Genomic DNA, 16,858 nt, shown 5'->3' with positions numbered 1-16,858 from the left:
GAAAATGGCCCTCACTTGACCAAGGTATGCCTCGGCTGCTGACCGCATCTACTAACATGTTTAATAATGTACACTATGCACTCGGGTTCCCTTTCCTACGGTGAGAAACAAGCCTTTCTTTCCAGACAGATACGGACGCCCACACTTAGCATATGGCACTATCTTGTACGAATGCTGTGGGCCCCGGCCTGCATCCATGCCTGCATTTAGGGTTCTGGTCTTTACCTTGTGGAAACAGTCTAACCTTACTTGATCTACTTGAGGTGTGTGCGTCAAGAGCACTCCTGCCTTGGAGCCCACGCCACAGTGTTGGTCTGATCCGGAAGTAGCATCCTTCCTTACTATATGTGCGCATTTCTATAGTGCCGTGGGCTCTGGCTAGAGGTAGAGATGGGAGAGAAGACAGAATTTTGATCCTCTTCATGATCACTCAGAAGGAAAATAGCAAACACGGTCAAGTGTAGGGGATTGGCAGGTTTCTCTCACTGTGCCTGTCTGGTCTGGGATTGTGGTCCTCTAGGGAGTGAGGCTGGGGGCGCTGGCAGAGTTGCTGTTTTCATGGCATTCACAGGGGTCCTAGAGGGCAGTAAGGCTGGGAACCCGAGGCCCAGGATGTGGTGGGGAGGGACACCTCACCTTGTTAGTCGTGAAGGAATCCCACACAATCACCTTCCCATCCTGGAGAGAGAAGAAACAACAGTTCAGGAGTGGGCACCTGCCAGTGCGTTCTTACCAGAAATGGCCTAGAAGTCCGTGGAACCCCGTGTCCTCATGGACAGCGAGGGAGGCAGCTGGAATCCAGGATGATCAAGACCCTTCCACTTAGGGAGGGAGTGGGACTGGGTTTTCCAGAGAGCTCTGTGAAGGCTCGGCTCTCCTGACATTTTTTTGTCTGGGTTGGCTTTGACCTTGACCTGTAGCTCAGGATGACCTTGAACGTTGGATCTGCCTGCTTTGTGAGTGCTGGCTGGGCTTAGAGGCGCGTACCACCGTGCCTGGTTCAGGCTCAACTTTTTAATCCCTCAAGCCATTTGGAAGTTCAGGTGGTGAACGAGACAGGGAAATGGGCTAGGAAATACTTCTCAGGGCAGAAGCAAGAGCAGATGGCAAAGTGACAGATCCTTTCCCCACCACATCTGGTGGGAGAAGCCAGGATAATGCCGAGTGTCTGCGGCAGAAGTGCATAGTCTGGGGCCTTTTAAGGTCCCTGGGCTCAGGTGTCTGTCTCTAACTTCTGCCTAAATGGTCAAACAGTTCGCACAGGATGGATTAGAAAAGCCAACCACTCACCACAGGACAGGGGCTCTGAGCCTGCACACCAGGGGCCTCGGCGGCACCTAGAGCCCACATTGCAGACAGGGATACAGAGTCAACGTGGTGATTTCCTCCGCCTCACTGCCTGCCATTTCCCACCGCCTACCCACTCTGCACTCTGGAGTCCCATCAAACTGTGATCTTCCACAAGCTGGTGTACTTGCCAGGCGCCCACATACCTGGAGAGAACTTACCTCCACCCACAACCCCTATTCCTACTCATCAGGGTGATTAATCTCCTTTGTTAAAGGCAGAAAGTTGCTGATAATCCAAAGACTGTTCCAGAATCTTCAGTGTTTCCAGCTTCCACCCAACACTTCCACCCACATCCCCGTGTCTCTCTCGAGCAGAGGGGTTGCATGGGGTGTACTCAGAAGGGGCCATGTGGCCTTGCCTCCCCTTCCTTCTCCAGTAAGAGTGGCACACGAGGGGTTGGGGTGTAGCTGCGTCACTGGGGTGCTTGCCTGGCATGTATGAAGCCTTGGGTTCGGTTCTCAGTGATCCACAAACTGGGAGTGGGGGAGCACATCCGTAATCTTAGCACTTGGGAGGGGGAGGCAGGAGGGTCAGAAGTTCAAGGTTATCCAAGGTAACAGTTATTTTGAGGCCAGCCTGGGAACAGGAGACCCTGTCTTTTAAAAAGGCAGCCGGTGAGTGACAGCAAATCCCCCACACTTCGTATGCATGCAAAGATTTAAAAGTCAAATAGCTAAGTAGCAACTTCTTCATATAAGAAAAGACTAGGCAGGGCTGGAGAGATGGCTCAGCGGTTAAGAGCACTGCCTGCTCTTCCAAAGGTCCTGAGTTCAATTCCCAGCAACCACATGGTGGCTCACAACCATCTGTAATGAGATCTGGTGCCCTCTTCTGGCCTGTAGACAGAATACTGAGAATACTGTATACGTAATAAATAAATAACTCTTTAAAAAAAAAAAAAAAAAGACCAGGCAAAAAGGCACTAAAATGGTAAGGTGGGTAGGACACTTGAGGGGATGAGGCAGGGGGATTGAATGTATGAGGACAGTTTAGCCTATAAAGTTAAAGTTAAGACCTTGTCTAAAAAAAAAAACAAAACTAAACTAAACAGTAAATAAAATTTAATTAAGGTAATGATTGAAACGCGAGTCAAAACTCAGCTCTATTCTCTGGTATTTTTAATATGTATGGGTGATAGATTTGTTACTGGTATAAAATAAAAGCAAGCACAACATGACATGCTAGATCTATACGTCACACTAATGACACTTGTCCTATCCAGCATGCGACTGACAGATGCCACAGCAGGTGGGTCACTGGAGCATGCACACTCTCTTTTAAAAAGATTTCACTTACGTATTTGGGTGTGTGTATGAGAGAGGGAGAGAGAGAGAGAGACAGGAAAGGAGAGAGAGAGTGTGCATATGTGCATGTGAGTGTAGTGTCCACACAGGCCAAAGGAGGTCACTACATCCCCTGGAGCTGGTATTATAGAACACTGTGAGCTACCTGAAGTGGGTGATGGGAACTGAACCTGGGTCCTCTGCAAAAGCAATACAAATGTTTTCCACTCCAGCACATGTACAATTTTATACCTACAAAGGTTATTAAGGTAAGATAAACTCTTGTCTGGAAGAGGTGAGCCAGATCCAGATGTGTGGTGAAACCTTTATATATGTGTGTGTGTATATATATGTATATATACATATATATGCATTATATTATATACATACTATATATATCATCTATCTATCTATCTATCTATCTATCTATCTATCTATCTATCTATCTACCTATCTATCTGAGTCTGGTCTATAGAATATATAGATTCATAAGTTTTTGTTTGTTTGAGACAAGGTCATATGTAGCCCAGGCTTCTCTTAAATTCAGGTAACCAAGGATGACCTTGAACTCCTGATCCTCCTGCCTCCATCTCTGAGGTGCTGGGAAGTTAAGCACCATGCAGCAGTGTTACAGGCCCTGAAGAGGTTACTGGGGAAGGTGCAGCCACGTTGCAGTGGAGAAACCAATGTTTTGGAGATGCCAGTACCACGAAACTACCACCAAGGACAGCGGCTGAGGCACGGAGGTGGCTTGAGTCTAGGAGCAAGTCAGTACACAGTGATCCTTCATAGCCTGTTTCGGTGCCTGCCTTCAGGTTCACGTCCTGAGTTGCTGCCTTGCATCTCCTTCATGGCCGACTGTGATTGGAGCAGGTAAACTGGAATACCACACCCTCCCCCAAGTAGCTTTTGGTGCTAGTGCTTTATCACAGCCATAGAAACCTAACTAAGGCAATATCTAACCTAAAACTATACATACAATTAATTATTAAGCTGAAGGAGTCAGTTTCCCTCCTTATTTTATCAGAGATGTTCTATGTGCCCAATATGACATGATAGGAAAAAAAGGAAGGCCAGTTCCAAGGCTAGGTCACAAAAGAGCTCTGTCTGCTTCTGCTTCCCTCTCTTGGGTAACCTGCTGTAAGGGAGGTCAGCTGCCAATGGCCGTGTGAGCAAGGCATCCTGAGAGGCGTCACACAAACAGCCAACTGTACTCACACCTACATCTTCAGCAACCTCACAGTGGAGTAAGAAGCAATGCCCAGGTGTCCAACTCTCAGAAATCCTGTGACATATGACGCCCTTGTGCAAGGCTGCCTCATTTGGGGGTAATTTAGTTCAGTGTTGGGGATGGAACCCAAGGCTTTGTGCTCGTCTGGCAAGTGCTGGACCTCAGAGCTGAATCTTCTATCTCAGCTTTGGGGTGATGTGTTTATGCAGCAAGGGACATATAAGATATAAAAATAAACTGCATAAGCTATACAGGAAACTATGTATTTCAAATAGTTACATAAATTTCTTATTATTAAGCACATTAAGAATCAATAAGCCACTGAGGTGTGGTGGCACACACCTTTAATCCCAATGCTCAGGAGGCAGAGGGAGGTGGATCTAAGTTCAAGGCCATCCTGGTCTACTTAGCAATTTCCAGGCCAACCGGAACTACATACTGAGACCCTGTTTTAAAGAACTACACTTTTATAATGGAAAAAGCCATTAGTGGGATCTCAATCATTTATGGCCCCCTTGAGGTGGGGAAAGACCTTTAAAAATGGCTTCACTCACAAAGGAGACCGTGATATGCTTAGGGAGAAATGATTCTGAATGTGCCATCAAAGGAGTCAGACAGAGTCTAGAGGATTTCTTCCATCACTAATTCAAAGCCAGTGACATTCCCCAGGGTGCTGGAGCATCTGTCTGCCCAGTGCTGGGGATCAACCCCAAGGTACTGCTTGCCAGACAAGGGCTCCAGCACTGACATACGGCTTCAGCGCTGCAGGAAGATTAACTCGCTCACATCCCTTGGAGAGTAGGCAAGGTCATAAAGAGGACCGGACGGCTGTTTCCTTCTGAGCTGTGTGATCTAAGCTCACCCCGAGTGGATGTGATAACCTCGTGCGGTACCTGTGAGGAGCTCACGATCCTCCGCTTGTCTTTGCACCAATCCATGCACAGGACTTTGTTGCCGTGGCCTTTGAGGGTCCTTCTGGTCTTCATGACGAACTGGCCCAGGGCTTCCACCCGCTCAGCCACCTGGTGCACTGCAAGGACAAGGCTACAATCAGTTCTGTCTCCCAGGGCCAGGCTCCGGGCCACAGTGGCCCCAGGAAAGTCTCCGGCTCCCTAGCGTCCTCTTCTTGATGTTTAGGCCTTGCAACGCTTTCTTCTAAGGTTAGAGAGTAGAGGTAGCACGGGACCACTTGATATTTCTAGAGCACTATGTAGACTTTCCTCTTGGCCCTGAGAGACAGGCGGAGGAAACAACAGGTAAGGCTGCTGTCTCTGTGGAACAGGCAGAGACCGAGGCTTACACAGACTTGCTGGGAGCCAGGCTGGAACTTGAGGATTTTGCCTTTCGGGGTGCGCGCGCGCGCGCGCGTGTGTGTGTGTGTGTGTGTGTGTTTGTGCGTGCGCCAGAAGACAACCTCAGGTGTCATCCTCAGGAACAATATTTGAGACAGGGTCTTTCACTTGGCCTGGAAGTCACCAATTGGGCTGGGTGAACTGGCCAGGGATCCTCGTGTCTCTAGTCTCCATAGCGCTGGGGTTACGAGCACATGCCACCACACCAGGCAGTTTTACGGGGTGCTGGGGACTGAACTCAGGTCTTAGTACTTTACCGAGGGAACCATCCATCCCCAGACTCTACTGCTTTCTGCTCACAAGGGAAGCTGACTTCATCAAAACCACCCCACACTGTGTACCTTGCTGCCTGGCAGTAAGCTGAATGTAACTGTCCCTGTGCCTGGCAAAGCCCGGGGCATGGTGGGAGCTGCAGGAATCATCGTACAAGTGCTGATCAAATGATGACCGTGTGAGGCTGCTGAAGATAAATCAACACTGTCCTCAAAGTCTGGACAGAACCTGCTCATGACGTCACTCTACCAGGTCAGATTTCCTCCCCACGCAGTCTGTTTCTTGGGGGCTGGGACCTGTGTCCTTTTCCTGAGGCCAAGAAATAGCTCAATGAGCTTAGAGAGGCGTGGCTGGCGCCAAGACACGCGAGGAGAGGAAGAGCCACGGGAGACAAAGGGCAGCAGGGTTCAGACTCCTCTCCACGGGAGGCGGCTGAAGGGACCACTCTCTTGTTGGTTAGTGGTTGAGCCAGGAAAGACCTGGGCTCCTGAGCCTTTTGGCAAGCAGGAAGAAGGAGGGGTGTAGCTCAGGGAAGCCCTGGTTCCTGCAGTCAGGGTGGTTGGCTGTTGAGCTACTCCTCCATAGGAGGAAGCAGGGGCAGGCTGATCTATGGCTGGAGGCCAGGGCTGTGACAACTGGGTCCCTCATGGACATCTTCCCTGCCTCGCTTCTAGTGATTTTACCTTCCCTCTGGGTGCAAAGAGCCGTCTGGCATTGCCGAGCTGCGCTACCCAACACCACCCTTTGCAGCAAAGGCAAGCTTCAGGTCATTCAGTGTATCCCTCGGGGCTCTCCGGTCCCTGTCTGCTCACTCGTGATGAGATTCTGCCCAGGGACTCTTATCAGGAACCCCACAGGGAGATTTTTAGAGGCACCTGCTACCATCTGTCGCTCTGCCATTGATGGTGACTTTGACCACTTGGTGAAGGTGGTCCACCAGTTACCATTTCACCTTCTATCATGAAAAAGAGGGTCTCACTTAGCTCAGGCTGGTCTCAAATTTGCTACATAGCTGAAGATGACCTTGAATTTCAGATGTTCCTGCCTCTCCCTCCCCAGCGCTGGGGAGACAGACATGTGGCCCCCTGCCTGGTCTATGTGGCGCCTTGTCCACGGAGGCGAGCACGCTGCCAGCTGAGCTTTACCCCCAGCTCCAACAACACGCTCACGGAAGCACGCTCTGACAGCCATTCCCGCACTGCTGCTGACGACTGGTGGTTTTCCTGAGCCCATCCTTCCTTCCACACGCATTGGCTGCTTTCCCTACCTGGTCCTCTTGATGTGTTGGTGACAGCGGCGGGGCCTCTGTGGGTCCCACTGTCCAGGCCAGGTCATAGGTCATTTCCTATGACTTCTTTTCCCCACCCTGGGAATGAGCCAAGGGCTTTGCACGCACCAGGCGAGCACTCTACCACCAAGCTACATCTTCAGCCTTGGGTGTCCCAGGAAAGAACTTTGCTCTGAGCGACACTCTTGGCGTTTCTGTGCTGCATTCCAATGCCCAAATTGTCCTCATGGCCCAGGAGAAGCCCCACCATGCAGGTTCTTGTGGCTTCCTGCAGCATCTTATTATCTTTAGGGGTCCCCAGTTCAGGCTTCCTGCACTACACCAATCATGAAACCAGTCATTTCTCCAAGAAAGTCTGATCCCTGTTAGTGCCCCTTGAGAAGAAAGAGCAGAGAAGTCCCAATGAAAGCCCCAATGTTTCAGCATGGTGGGGCACATCTGTAATCCCAGCCCCCCACCCCCTAGGCCCAGGCAGGTAGATCTCTGTGAGCATGAGACCAGGTAGAGCTATATAGTGAGAACCTGGCCCCCAAACAAAACAAACAAATGAAGCAAAAATACTCAAATGAAAGAAAATCTGAATGGTAAATTCTTTTGTACATTACAAAATGCCATCCCAGTGCTCAGGCTGAAGCCCCCACCAAAAAAGGACACCACCAGCCTCCTGCAGACACAGTCCTCACAAGGCATACTGGAAAAGGCAAAAAACAGACTTAATTTTCTGAATTCTTACAGGCCTTTTACACAAACCCCCACTGGTAGGGAACACGTCCTATTTAATTTCTTTAAAGACTTATTTATTTTTATGTGTCTGCCTACATCTATGTATGTGCACCAAGTGCATGCAGTGCCTGCAGGGGCTAGAAGAGGGCGTCAGGTCCCCTGGAGTTACAGATTGTGGTGAGCTGCCAGGTGGGTGCTGGGAACTGATTTGGGCTCTGTCTGGAAGAGCAGTCAGCGCTCTTAACCCCTGAGCCATCTCTGTAGTTCTGTTTAATATTTTATATCGATCCACATTCCCATACCACTGCAGCTTCTCTTGCTTCAGCTTTAGAGGAAGGCTAGTTTTCCAAGATCCCTTTGAAAAAAAAAAAAAAAAAAACAAGACGTTTCAGCAACTAAAAGAGGGCCCTTGTTATATAACTTCAATTTTAACACACCCCAACTATCAATTATCCTTTCTCTTTGCGTCTTCCCTTCCCACACGGATTCACTCCCAGCCCACTCCATCCTGCCTCTATCTGCCAAATCTTGCAAGCATTGAATTAAAGGATTACAAAAAATTAACTATCAGGAAATAAAAGAAAATTTGGAAATGAGCTAAATATGTATTTGTGGGTTGGGCTGGAAGCAGGAATGACTTCTCCTTTGCCTCCTGACAGACTGTTCCTCCAGGAAGTGGTGTATATATCTTTTAAAGAAGCGATGAACACGCTGGTTTCTACAATAGGAATGCTACCTGGTTAGGAGATTTGGCCAGCAAGCAAGCTTCAGGGAGACAGCGGTGTGTTCTGCTTGAGCCTCCTGGGACTAAGAACCCTGTCTTAGCCACACACAGCCATCTGCCTTCCATCTCTCCTCCTGAAGGCTTGGTCCCTTATCAGCTCCTCTCGAGAGCTACTGAAGCCTGGAACAAAGGGGACCCTTGCTAAACCAGAAAAGAAGGCGCAGAGACAGCAAGAGGCCACATTGGGCTTTAGGGTGTTCAGAGAATGAGACTATGTAAGAGGCTCACAATGGGCATTCTCAACTAAGGAAAGCAAAAGCAAAGGCCCAAAGGTGTGACGTAATCAGGAGCAGCAAGGGGACTCATCACAGAGAGCAGAGAGATGTAATGTCTGCACCTCGTAACAGCTGTTACCCACGGACGGCAGCCTGTTGGTGCACTGTCATGGAGTGATGCAGATCTGTCTGTCTATGACTGTCCCTGGCTGCAGCATGGGATACTGATGACACTGGGGAGGAACCTGGCCAGGTGACTCCTCTCTTAGGCAGAGTCCTCTGCAGGGACCACAGTGCTTGCTGTACCACACTCCTGTGGTCCCTCTACGACATGCCTGCAACAGCCTAGAAGCTGAGCCAAAGGAACCTGTTCCCTGACCCGTGCCCAAGGTCTACTACCGTTACTGCCAACACCCTGGCATCAAGCACTCTGTAGTGTGACAGTGACTAACAGGTTGTCATATGAGGTCAGGGAGCCAAAGGATGCTATACAACTACTTACTGACAGGCTGTCAAGGGTAATGTCATTAGCCCCTGAATTTAAAGGAGGCATGAGAACTGGGATAAGGGAAAGACAGATGGGAACCTCCCTTCCTCCACCCCCCTCCTTTCCTTCCTTTCTCTCTTCCTCAGACACGTGCTGCCACACCAAGACTTTTGGTATATGTAAACAATACCCCGCGTATATTGCATTGGGGCTGGGCGGAGGACTTCGCACAACAGCTTGCAAACAGTTTTAAAGTTCTGCAGGTGAGGAAGCCAAACCTCAGAGGGGCCGAGGACTTTCTCTACACATACTCTGGCCCTTGAGAACAGGCATACACCTTCAACAGGGGGATCAACTTTACTCAAAATGGCTGTGAGTCTTCGGAAAATCAAGGACAATGACACTCAGGCATGGGAGACACCCTAACCATGGATTCCCATATGGGAACCAGATCAGTGGGTCACAGGGTTAGTCAAGAGACGGTTTGGCCCTAGCTTGACCTCTGTCTGGTTACGAGACTTCAGATCAGAATGCTGCAGCCGCAGGGATGCAGCTCCTTCAGGAACCAGGCCCTGTGCTGCGCTCCAGATGAAATCACGAGGGAGGGTGGCTGGGACCCAGGCTGGCCACACCAGCAAGGGTGAAGGCCACTGAGCCACACCTGCTCCCTTACATCTCAGGGGAGGAGGAGGCTAACGGAAGGACAGCATTTTCAATTCCATGGAAGCCATCAGGCTCCCCTGAGCCTCTGCTGTACACCCTGAAATCAAAGTATTATAGTCATCTAGCTGGGATCCGGGAATAATCTCTCGCTCTGGGAGACTAATCTCCCATCAGCAATACTGACTAACCGGCTGTGGGGTGCACACCTGGAATCCTGGCATGTAGGAGGCACAGGCAGGAGGACCAGAAGTTCAAGGTCATCCTCAGTTACCTAGTTAGAGACCAGGATGAGATACACGGGAGCCTGTCTCTCAGCTCTCTCTCCAAAACAGCTCCTGTGGTACGTAACAGGAGGAACTATTGGAATGAATATGAAATGTGTCTCAATGCATTTAATACAATCTCAAGAGTGCTTACAGAACTATAAACGTGGAAGTAATCCACAACGTACGGCGAAGAGGAGCCTGCAGGTGGGGGCCGCAAAGCTTCACCTCCTCTGCTTTATCTAACTGCCCGCCCCCGTGAGTGTGGGGACTGTGGGGGACCCATCAGAAACACTTGCTTTCCCTCGAGAGCTCGCCCCAAGCTATAACCGCACAGCAGAGGAAGAGGGCAGGAAATGGAGGGCAGCCTGGCTTTCTGCTCCCTCTCTAGAAGGCAGGGCAGGCAGGAGGCAGGAGGAGCCCATCTGCAGGGAGGGACAGCAGCTTTCTCTCGGCCTGGGTCCTGGGGCTGTATTTCCTCAGAACACGCTAAGCTATTGACACACTTGCTTCAGGTCTGTCTAGATTTGCCTGGATCTCCCCGGAAGCCACAAGATCATATTGGTGCAGGCCTCCAACTACAGCGTGAGAGTAAAACCTTCCACAAAAGCACATGTACAGTGGACAGAAAAGTCAGCTGTCCTGCCTGGCAAACCCTGTGATTAACCCAAATGGAACCTGGATTTGTGCATTGAAAAATTACATAAATTTGCCTTTGCAGTTAAGGAGCTGGGACTCTGGATAAAGTGCCCACAGCCCAGGATGCTATGACTTGCCAGTACTTCCCACTGTCAGCCCGGCTTCTGGAACGTTCCTCGCGCTAACTCTGGGACTCTATTGTTGAGTTGTGTCCACCTTCCTCCTCTTGTCTTGACGCCACCCCGAATCAATCCGTCCCACAGCACATGAGGGATGGGTCTTAAGTGAAGCCTCTCCGCATCCCAGAGCCCTCTCGAGAGAACATACGTCCCTTCTGCACTGACTAGACCAAGGTGGGCATACTGACCAGTACTTGGTCTTTACCATTTTGCTACTTTAACAAAAAGCATCGGGCTGGAGAGATGGCTCAGCGGTTAAGAGCATTGCCTGTTCTTCCAAAGGTCCTGAGTTCAATTTCCAGCAACCACATGGTGGCTCACAACTATCTGTAATGAGGTCTGGTGCCCTCTTTTGGTTTGCAGGCATACAAGCAGACAGAATACTGTATAAATAATAAATAAATACCCCCCAAAATAAATAAATAAATAAACAAATAAATAAATAAAATAAAATATTCAGTACTAGGCCGGGCGGTGGTGGCGCACGCCTTTAAAGACAAACAAACAAACAGACAAAAAAAAAAAAAAAAGCATCTCTGCTGTCTAGAACACAGTGAGACGTGGAGAGGGGAGACCTGTACCGGAAACTTTCCCTGGCTGCCCTCCAGCAGCTCTGGTGATGCCAGCCTGAGTGTCTTCCTCTGCCCTCCTGGGACTCAGATGTGTTCACATCTCAAATGGGAGGTAGAAGAGCCCTCTTTGAATCTGGGGCCTGAGGCTGGAGAAGGGGATCCTCTTTGATCTAAGGGCTGTTGGCGGGCTGAATCCATGGCTCCCGATGAGGCTCACAGCCTTGGAAACCATGAAGACGTCGCCTTCTGAGGCAAGGGGCCTTTGCATCTGTGAGGATGTTACTGTGATCTGGGTAGACTCAGTGTAACCCTAAGGGTCTTTTTCATGGGAGACAGCAGACTGAGCCAGAGAGGGCGGTGCCAGAAGCAGTGGTCAGAATAAAGTGGCCTCTGAGCCACGGAACAGCCTCTAGACACCAAGAACACAAACTGTAAGCAGAGGATCACAATGACCTCAGGATGTGGGGAATGGTTCTCCCAGAGCCTCTGAAGCCACTGACCCATTTAGACTTCTGATTCCGAGCTAACAGCTATCAGACCATGGAAGTCTGTGCAGCGTGGTGTGCGTAGGAAGCCAACACAAGCCATAGCTGCATGACTGTAAATAGAAGCAAGGGCACCCTCGGCATCAGCAGATAGGGTAGGGTGGGGCTCCAGGGAGAAGAACCCTGCAGGAGGTTAGGGCAGTAGGAGCTCCTGGCTGCACAACTGAGGCAGGCTACTTCCTGGTATACAAGTCATTTGGGCTACTTCGGGCACATCATGCTGGCCGAGTATCTGGCTGGGAATGAAGTTTTAAGACACTGGTCTGAGTGTTAAAGCTATGGGGCTGAGGTCAGATTCCGATTCAGGAGTTGCTCATTCCCTTCCAGACTTCTCATCTCTGTCTACAACACAGACTTAAATATATTTATTTATATATCTGTTTTTTTAAATTTATTTCTTTATTAATTAATTAAAGATTTATGTCGTTTTTGAATAGAGTTTTTTGCAGCCCAGGCTGGCCTCAAACTCATTTTGTAGCTGAGGATAACCCTGACCTTCTGATCCTTTGCTTTGACCTTCCAAGTGCTAGGATTACAGGCCTGCATGCCTGGTTTATGTGCTGCAGAGAATGGAACCTGGGGCCTTGTGCATTCTAGGCAAGCCCTTCACCAACTGAGCTGTAGCTCAGGATTGATGTTTCGTTAATCTTTAAATTTCTTTTAAAACTACAGTGATTTGTTTACTTATCGTATGTGCATGCATGTGTCGTATCGAATGTGTGTGCATGTGTCATATCATATGTGCATGCGTATGTCACATCATATGTGTGCATGTGTCATATCATATGTGCGTGTGTGTCATATCGTATGTGTGTGCACGTGTCATATCGTATGTGTGTGCACGTGTCATATCGTATGTGTGTGCACGTGTCATATCGTATGTGTGTGCATGTGTCATATCGTATGTGTGTCTCTCCTTCAACCACATGGCCCTAGGGATACAGCTAGGGTCCTCAGACTTGGCCAAAACCTGTTGGGTCATCTCACTGGCCCCACTGGCGGCTTTAAAGGAAATCTGACTTAAACAATACCTCACAGCTTTCTTTGTTCTGTGGGAGTGAACATGCACAATTAAAAATTTGAAAAGTTACCTAAAAATATAAAAAACAAACATGCCAGTGGTTCAGTTCACTTGGGCTTTTTGAAAGCTCACGTCCTAGGCCTGAGGAGATGGCACATGTATCAGGACCTGAGAGTAAATAAAGTTGGCATAGTGGCTCGTGCTTGCCATCCCAGTGCTGGGGAGGCAGAGACAAGAGGAATCTCTGGACGTCACTGACCAGTCTAGCCTACAAAAGCAAAGCGGACAGGAACAAGAATCTGAGGCTGACCTCAGGCCTCTATACATAGATGTATACACATGCACACATACATGCACGCACACACAGCACCCAAGACCTCACTGTGTCCCTCCAGACCCCAAGAGCTTCCCCACTGCAACCCCACCTCCAACTCTGGCCCTGTGTATGCCTCTCCAGACAGGCCAGGCTTCCCTCAGCACAGCACACATACTACCCTACCTCAGCGTAGGCTCACTACGGCAAAGAGACCCGCCACGCCACACACATCCTTGCTTTGCTATTTTGTTTCAAACTCCTTCCGCACGACAGTCTGTCCTTTATCCAGGTAAGGAATCTGTTTTCAAAGGTCTTTTCTAGGAGCCGCACTGGGCCACAGTCCCTGGGCCATAGGTTCTGGGGGATTTCTGAGCGCCCCCATAGCTCATCCCCACTCCCTCACTCCCTTCTGTCCAGAGCACACATCTAGCCCAGCACTTATTTTATCTATCGAGTACCTGACTCTGAACCAAAGCCCTCGGAGGGATCATTCTTGTTTACTGTAGTATCTCTATGGTCCAGTCAAGCAGAGCCTGACACCAGGGGCTGTCAAACTGTGTGAGTGAAGGAAAGGTGTGTGTATATGTGTGTGTGTGCGTGTGTAAGGAGGGGGAGAGAATGTTGGCAGAGAGGCAGGGGGCAAAGATGGAGGAAAAAGTAAAGTTGAGGTGGGGGGACCCTAAGACTAGGGATGGGAAGAGGCTGACCCCAGGCAGGAGGGGTCAGGTGTGCGTGGGGGTTGGGTCTATAATCTCAGGGACCGGCTCTCTACCTTTCATTTTTGTCGGGGAGGAAGAGGGTTGGAGACCTTCACAGAATGGTAAGTGGCTGACAATTGCCAGGGTAGAGAGCAGCCTGAAGACACTGTAGGGTGACTTAGCCCCTGGCCACAGAGGCCTCCTGGTGCTTCCTCTTCAGCTTCAGGGGTTCAGCAGCAGGAGGAAGTGGGGGAGGTATGGAGCCACCCAGGGCTGAGGAGGAGGCAGGGTGCCAGACAGAGTCAGGGTTTCTTAGCAAGACTTTCGGAAGTTGATCGAGATATCTGTGCTGATGGCAGGGAAGGGCTGAAAGCCAGGACAGGGCTGAGGAGTCCAGGCGAGAGCCAGGGCTCCTGAGGATCCTGGAGAGACTATGGTCAGAGTGGGACACGAAGTCAGAGACAGAGAGGATGCAAGACAAGATTCCCCGGGTGGGGAGCAGGGCTGTGCTAGAGTGAGGGGCTCATGTCACAAGGGACTTCAAAAAGAACCCTCAAGCAACAGGGCTAAGCAGTGTCTCCATTTCCTCAGATGTCAAACAGAGGAGTCTGAGGCATTATACCAAGCTTGAGACAACATCACCATCTGCAGCACACAGGCTCAGGAAAGGGAAGGACGAGACCCGTGCCAGGCCGCTCACACTTACTCTCTACTTCTCCTCAACTTTGGAGTGGCAACGTGCTTAACCTGACTCCCTTTTCTCCAGACTCCCTGGCAGGGGCCACATGGCCTAGTTCCGGCCAATGAAGTACAAATAGAAATCTCCGGAGGAGAGGAATTCTGGGAAAACTTTTGCTTTCTCCCTAAGAAGGCAAAGAGCCTGGGGTTCACACTCTCCCTTCTTCCTGCTTTGGATACTGAGGCAAAGTCTAGTGCAGTGGCAGTCATCTTGGAGTCGCTGGGTAAATGCCACATATAAAGGTGTGAAGGCCTGGGTCCCTCAAAGCTCCAAGCAGTTACACCAGACCTGATCTTGTTACCAGAAAAATAACTCACAGTTTAACTTTCTATACATCTGGATACATTTCAAAACCTCACAGGGGCGTGCTGCCCTTCTAACAAGAGAAGGCCCCTAGAAGACACACCAGAGTTCTGTTCTTCCAGCAAGTAAAGACCACATACTGAAACCCAGTTCTTTTCTCCAAATGGAACTTAAGTCTGTGACCAATTAGGAAGGTGGGGACACCGCACATTAAGTGTGTGTGTGACCGCACATTAAGTGTGTGTGTGTATGTGTGTGTGTGTTGGGGGGGGGGATGCTGGCAAGCCTTGCTCAGCAAAGGGGGTTGAGCGGGTAAGACCACTATGCCCATTCTGAGCTCTGCGGAGGACCACCCCTCCCTGAGAAGGGGGACCCTCCTCTAACCCAGAGTCCCAGCCCTGTTATGAACCGGGATGCGGGCACGCTGGCAAGTTTATTTACACCGTGCTGGCCCTTTTATATCAACCACGGCATCCATCAAACGCTTCTGAAGGGCCTGCTGCCAGCTGAACGGATGGATGCAGAGAGCGTCTCGCTTCCCTCCGCCGTCAGGCTCCCTACCCCCACGGACAAGGGAGACACGGGAAACAGAGCGCGGAGAAAAGACCTAACGGGGGCGGCGGGGTGGGGGCAGAGTCCCAACGAGGAACAGTAAAGCGGTCCCGCCCCGGTACACCTGCTGGCTGCCTCTCCACCCGCCCCCTGGGAGGGGCTCAGCATCCTCCCACCCCGGGCGGTGGAACCGGTCCCACGCGGGTCCGCCAGCCCCTCGGAAGGTCGCGAGAGCTTCCCTTTCACCCCCAGTTCGCACTCACGCTCCACGTCGTGCAGCTTTGCCCGCTCCTCCTCCAGCTTGCCCTTGAGGCTCTCGGCCTCGCTCTTCAGCGACGCCAGCGTCTCGTTCTCGTGCAGCCCATCGGTTGCCATCTTCGTCGGGATGCAGCCGGGAGAGAAACGCAAAGCGGGAGACTGAGAACCGACGCGGGGGCTGGCCGAGAGGGCGGGTGCAGCAGTGGCCTCCGTGACCCCGAACGCCTCCCCGGGTCCGCCCCCTCGGCGGTGACGCAACCGCTGCGGGGACAGACTTCCCTGGCTCCGCCCTCCGCGCCCTCCCTGAGAACCAGGCAGGGCTAGGCCGGGGTAGGGGGCGGGGCGGGCGTGGGTGGAGGCTGCGGGGAACTGGAGAACAAGCATTGATCCCAACTCCGGTTTCCTCGCTCCAGGGAAACCTGGCGAAGGCGAAGAGATACAGCCCAGCCCTCTGCATGCCCGGGGACTTGGGGCAGGATGCGTCAGAAACCTATCCTTGTTACAACTCATTAGCCAGGAACGCTCTTTTAAAAATGAGTTCTGGCTGCCTAGGCCCTGGGATGGGGCAACAAAAGCAGGGGTCTATGGCGCACTCTGCTGGGGTCAGGGGCGTCCTTTCTTGGGGCGTCCTTTCTTCTCGAATGAAGTCTTGCTTGTGTTTCCTTAAAGTTTGGGAATTTGGTGGCAGTGTGCAGACTGCATTGGCCCCTCTCCACCTACACTTCTCTGGGCCTAGGTTCCGTGGTGACTCTTTTGATGCCCACAGGAGTTTCTCCGAAAGGAATTTTAGACACCCCACCTCGCCCGCCACACACACACACACACACACACACACACACACACACACACACCCAGATTCGAAACAGGCACAAAAGGCAGTGATCCCTCGGGTGTCAAACGTCCAGAAAGAGGGGAAGGTAGGATTTGAACCCAGCGGTTGATTCGCCAACAGGCTCTGGGCTTAGGCCTTCTTCCTTTTCCTCTGTGACCTTTTAGGTTGGGAAGGAAGATCAAGTTTGCGAATTCTGGACGGAACAGTGCCAAAGCAGTCTTCGGTGTTGTCCTTCCTCCATTCTGGGGCCTTCTCATCCCGAGAAGAAATTTACATTAATTTTATAATTTAT

General features: G+C 50.8%; 1 protein-coding gene across 1 annotated transcript in view; it reads right to left on the bottom strand.

Moving 5' to 3' along the window:
- Gnb5 (G protein subunit beta 5) overlaps positions 1 to 15,977 on the bottom strand; it is a 31,522-nt gene extending 15,545 nt beyond the window's left edge. Inside the window, exons 1-3 of the mRNA XM_050127534.1 lie at positions 15,740 to 15,977; positions 4,758 to 4,894; positions 637 to 678 (exon numbers count right to left, since the gene is read on the bottom strand). Of these exons, the coding sequence (XP_049983491.1) occupies positions 637 to 678; positions 4,758 to 4,894; positions 15,740 to 15,851 (291 nt within the window). The 5' untranslated portion in view covers positions 15,852 to 15,977. The remainder of the gene's footprint in view (positions 1 to 636; positions 679 to 4,757; positions 4,895 to 15,739) is intronic.
- Between the last annotated feature and the right edge of the window lie 881 nt (positions 15,978 to 16,858).

This window comes from Alexandromys fortis, unplaced genomic scaffold, assembly GCF_014885135.2.
Source record: "Alexandromys fortis isolate MF-2015 unplaced genomic scaffold, M_Fortis_MF-2015_v1.1 scaffold_22, whole genome shotgun sequence".
In the NCBI taxonomy this organism is placed as follows: Eukaryota; Metazoa; Chordata; class Mammalia; order Rodentia; family Cricetidae; genus Alexandromys; species Alexandromys fortis.
This window is presented reverse-complemented; position numbering and strand designations above follow the sequence as displayed.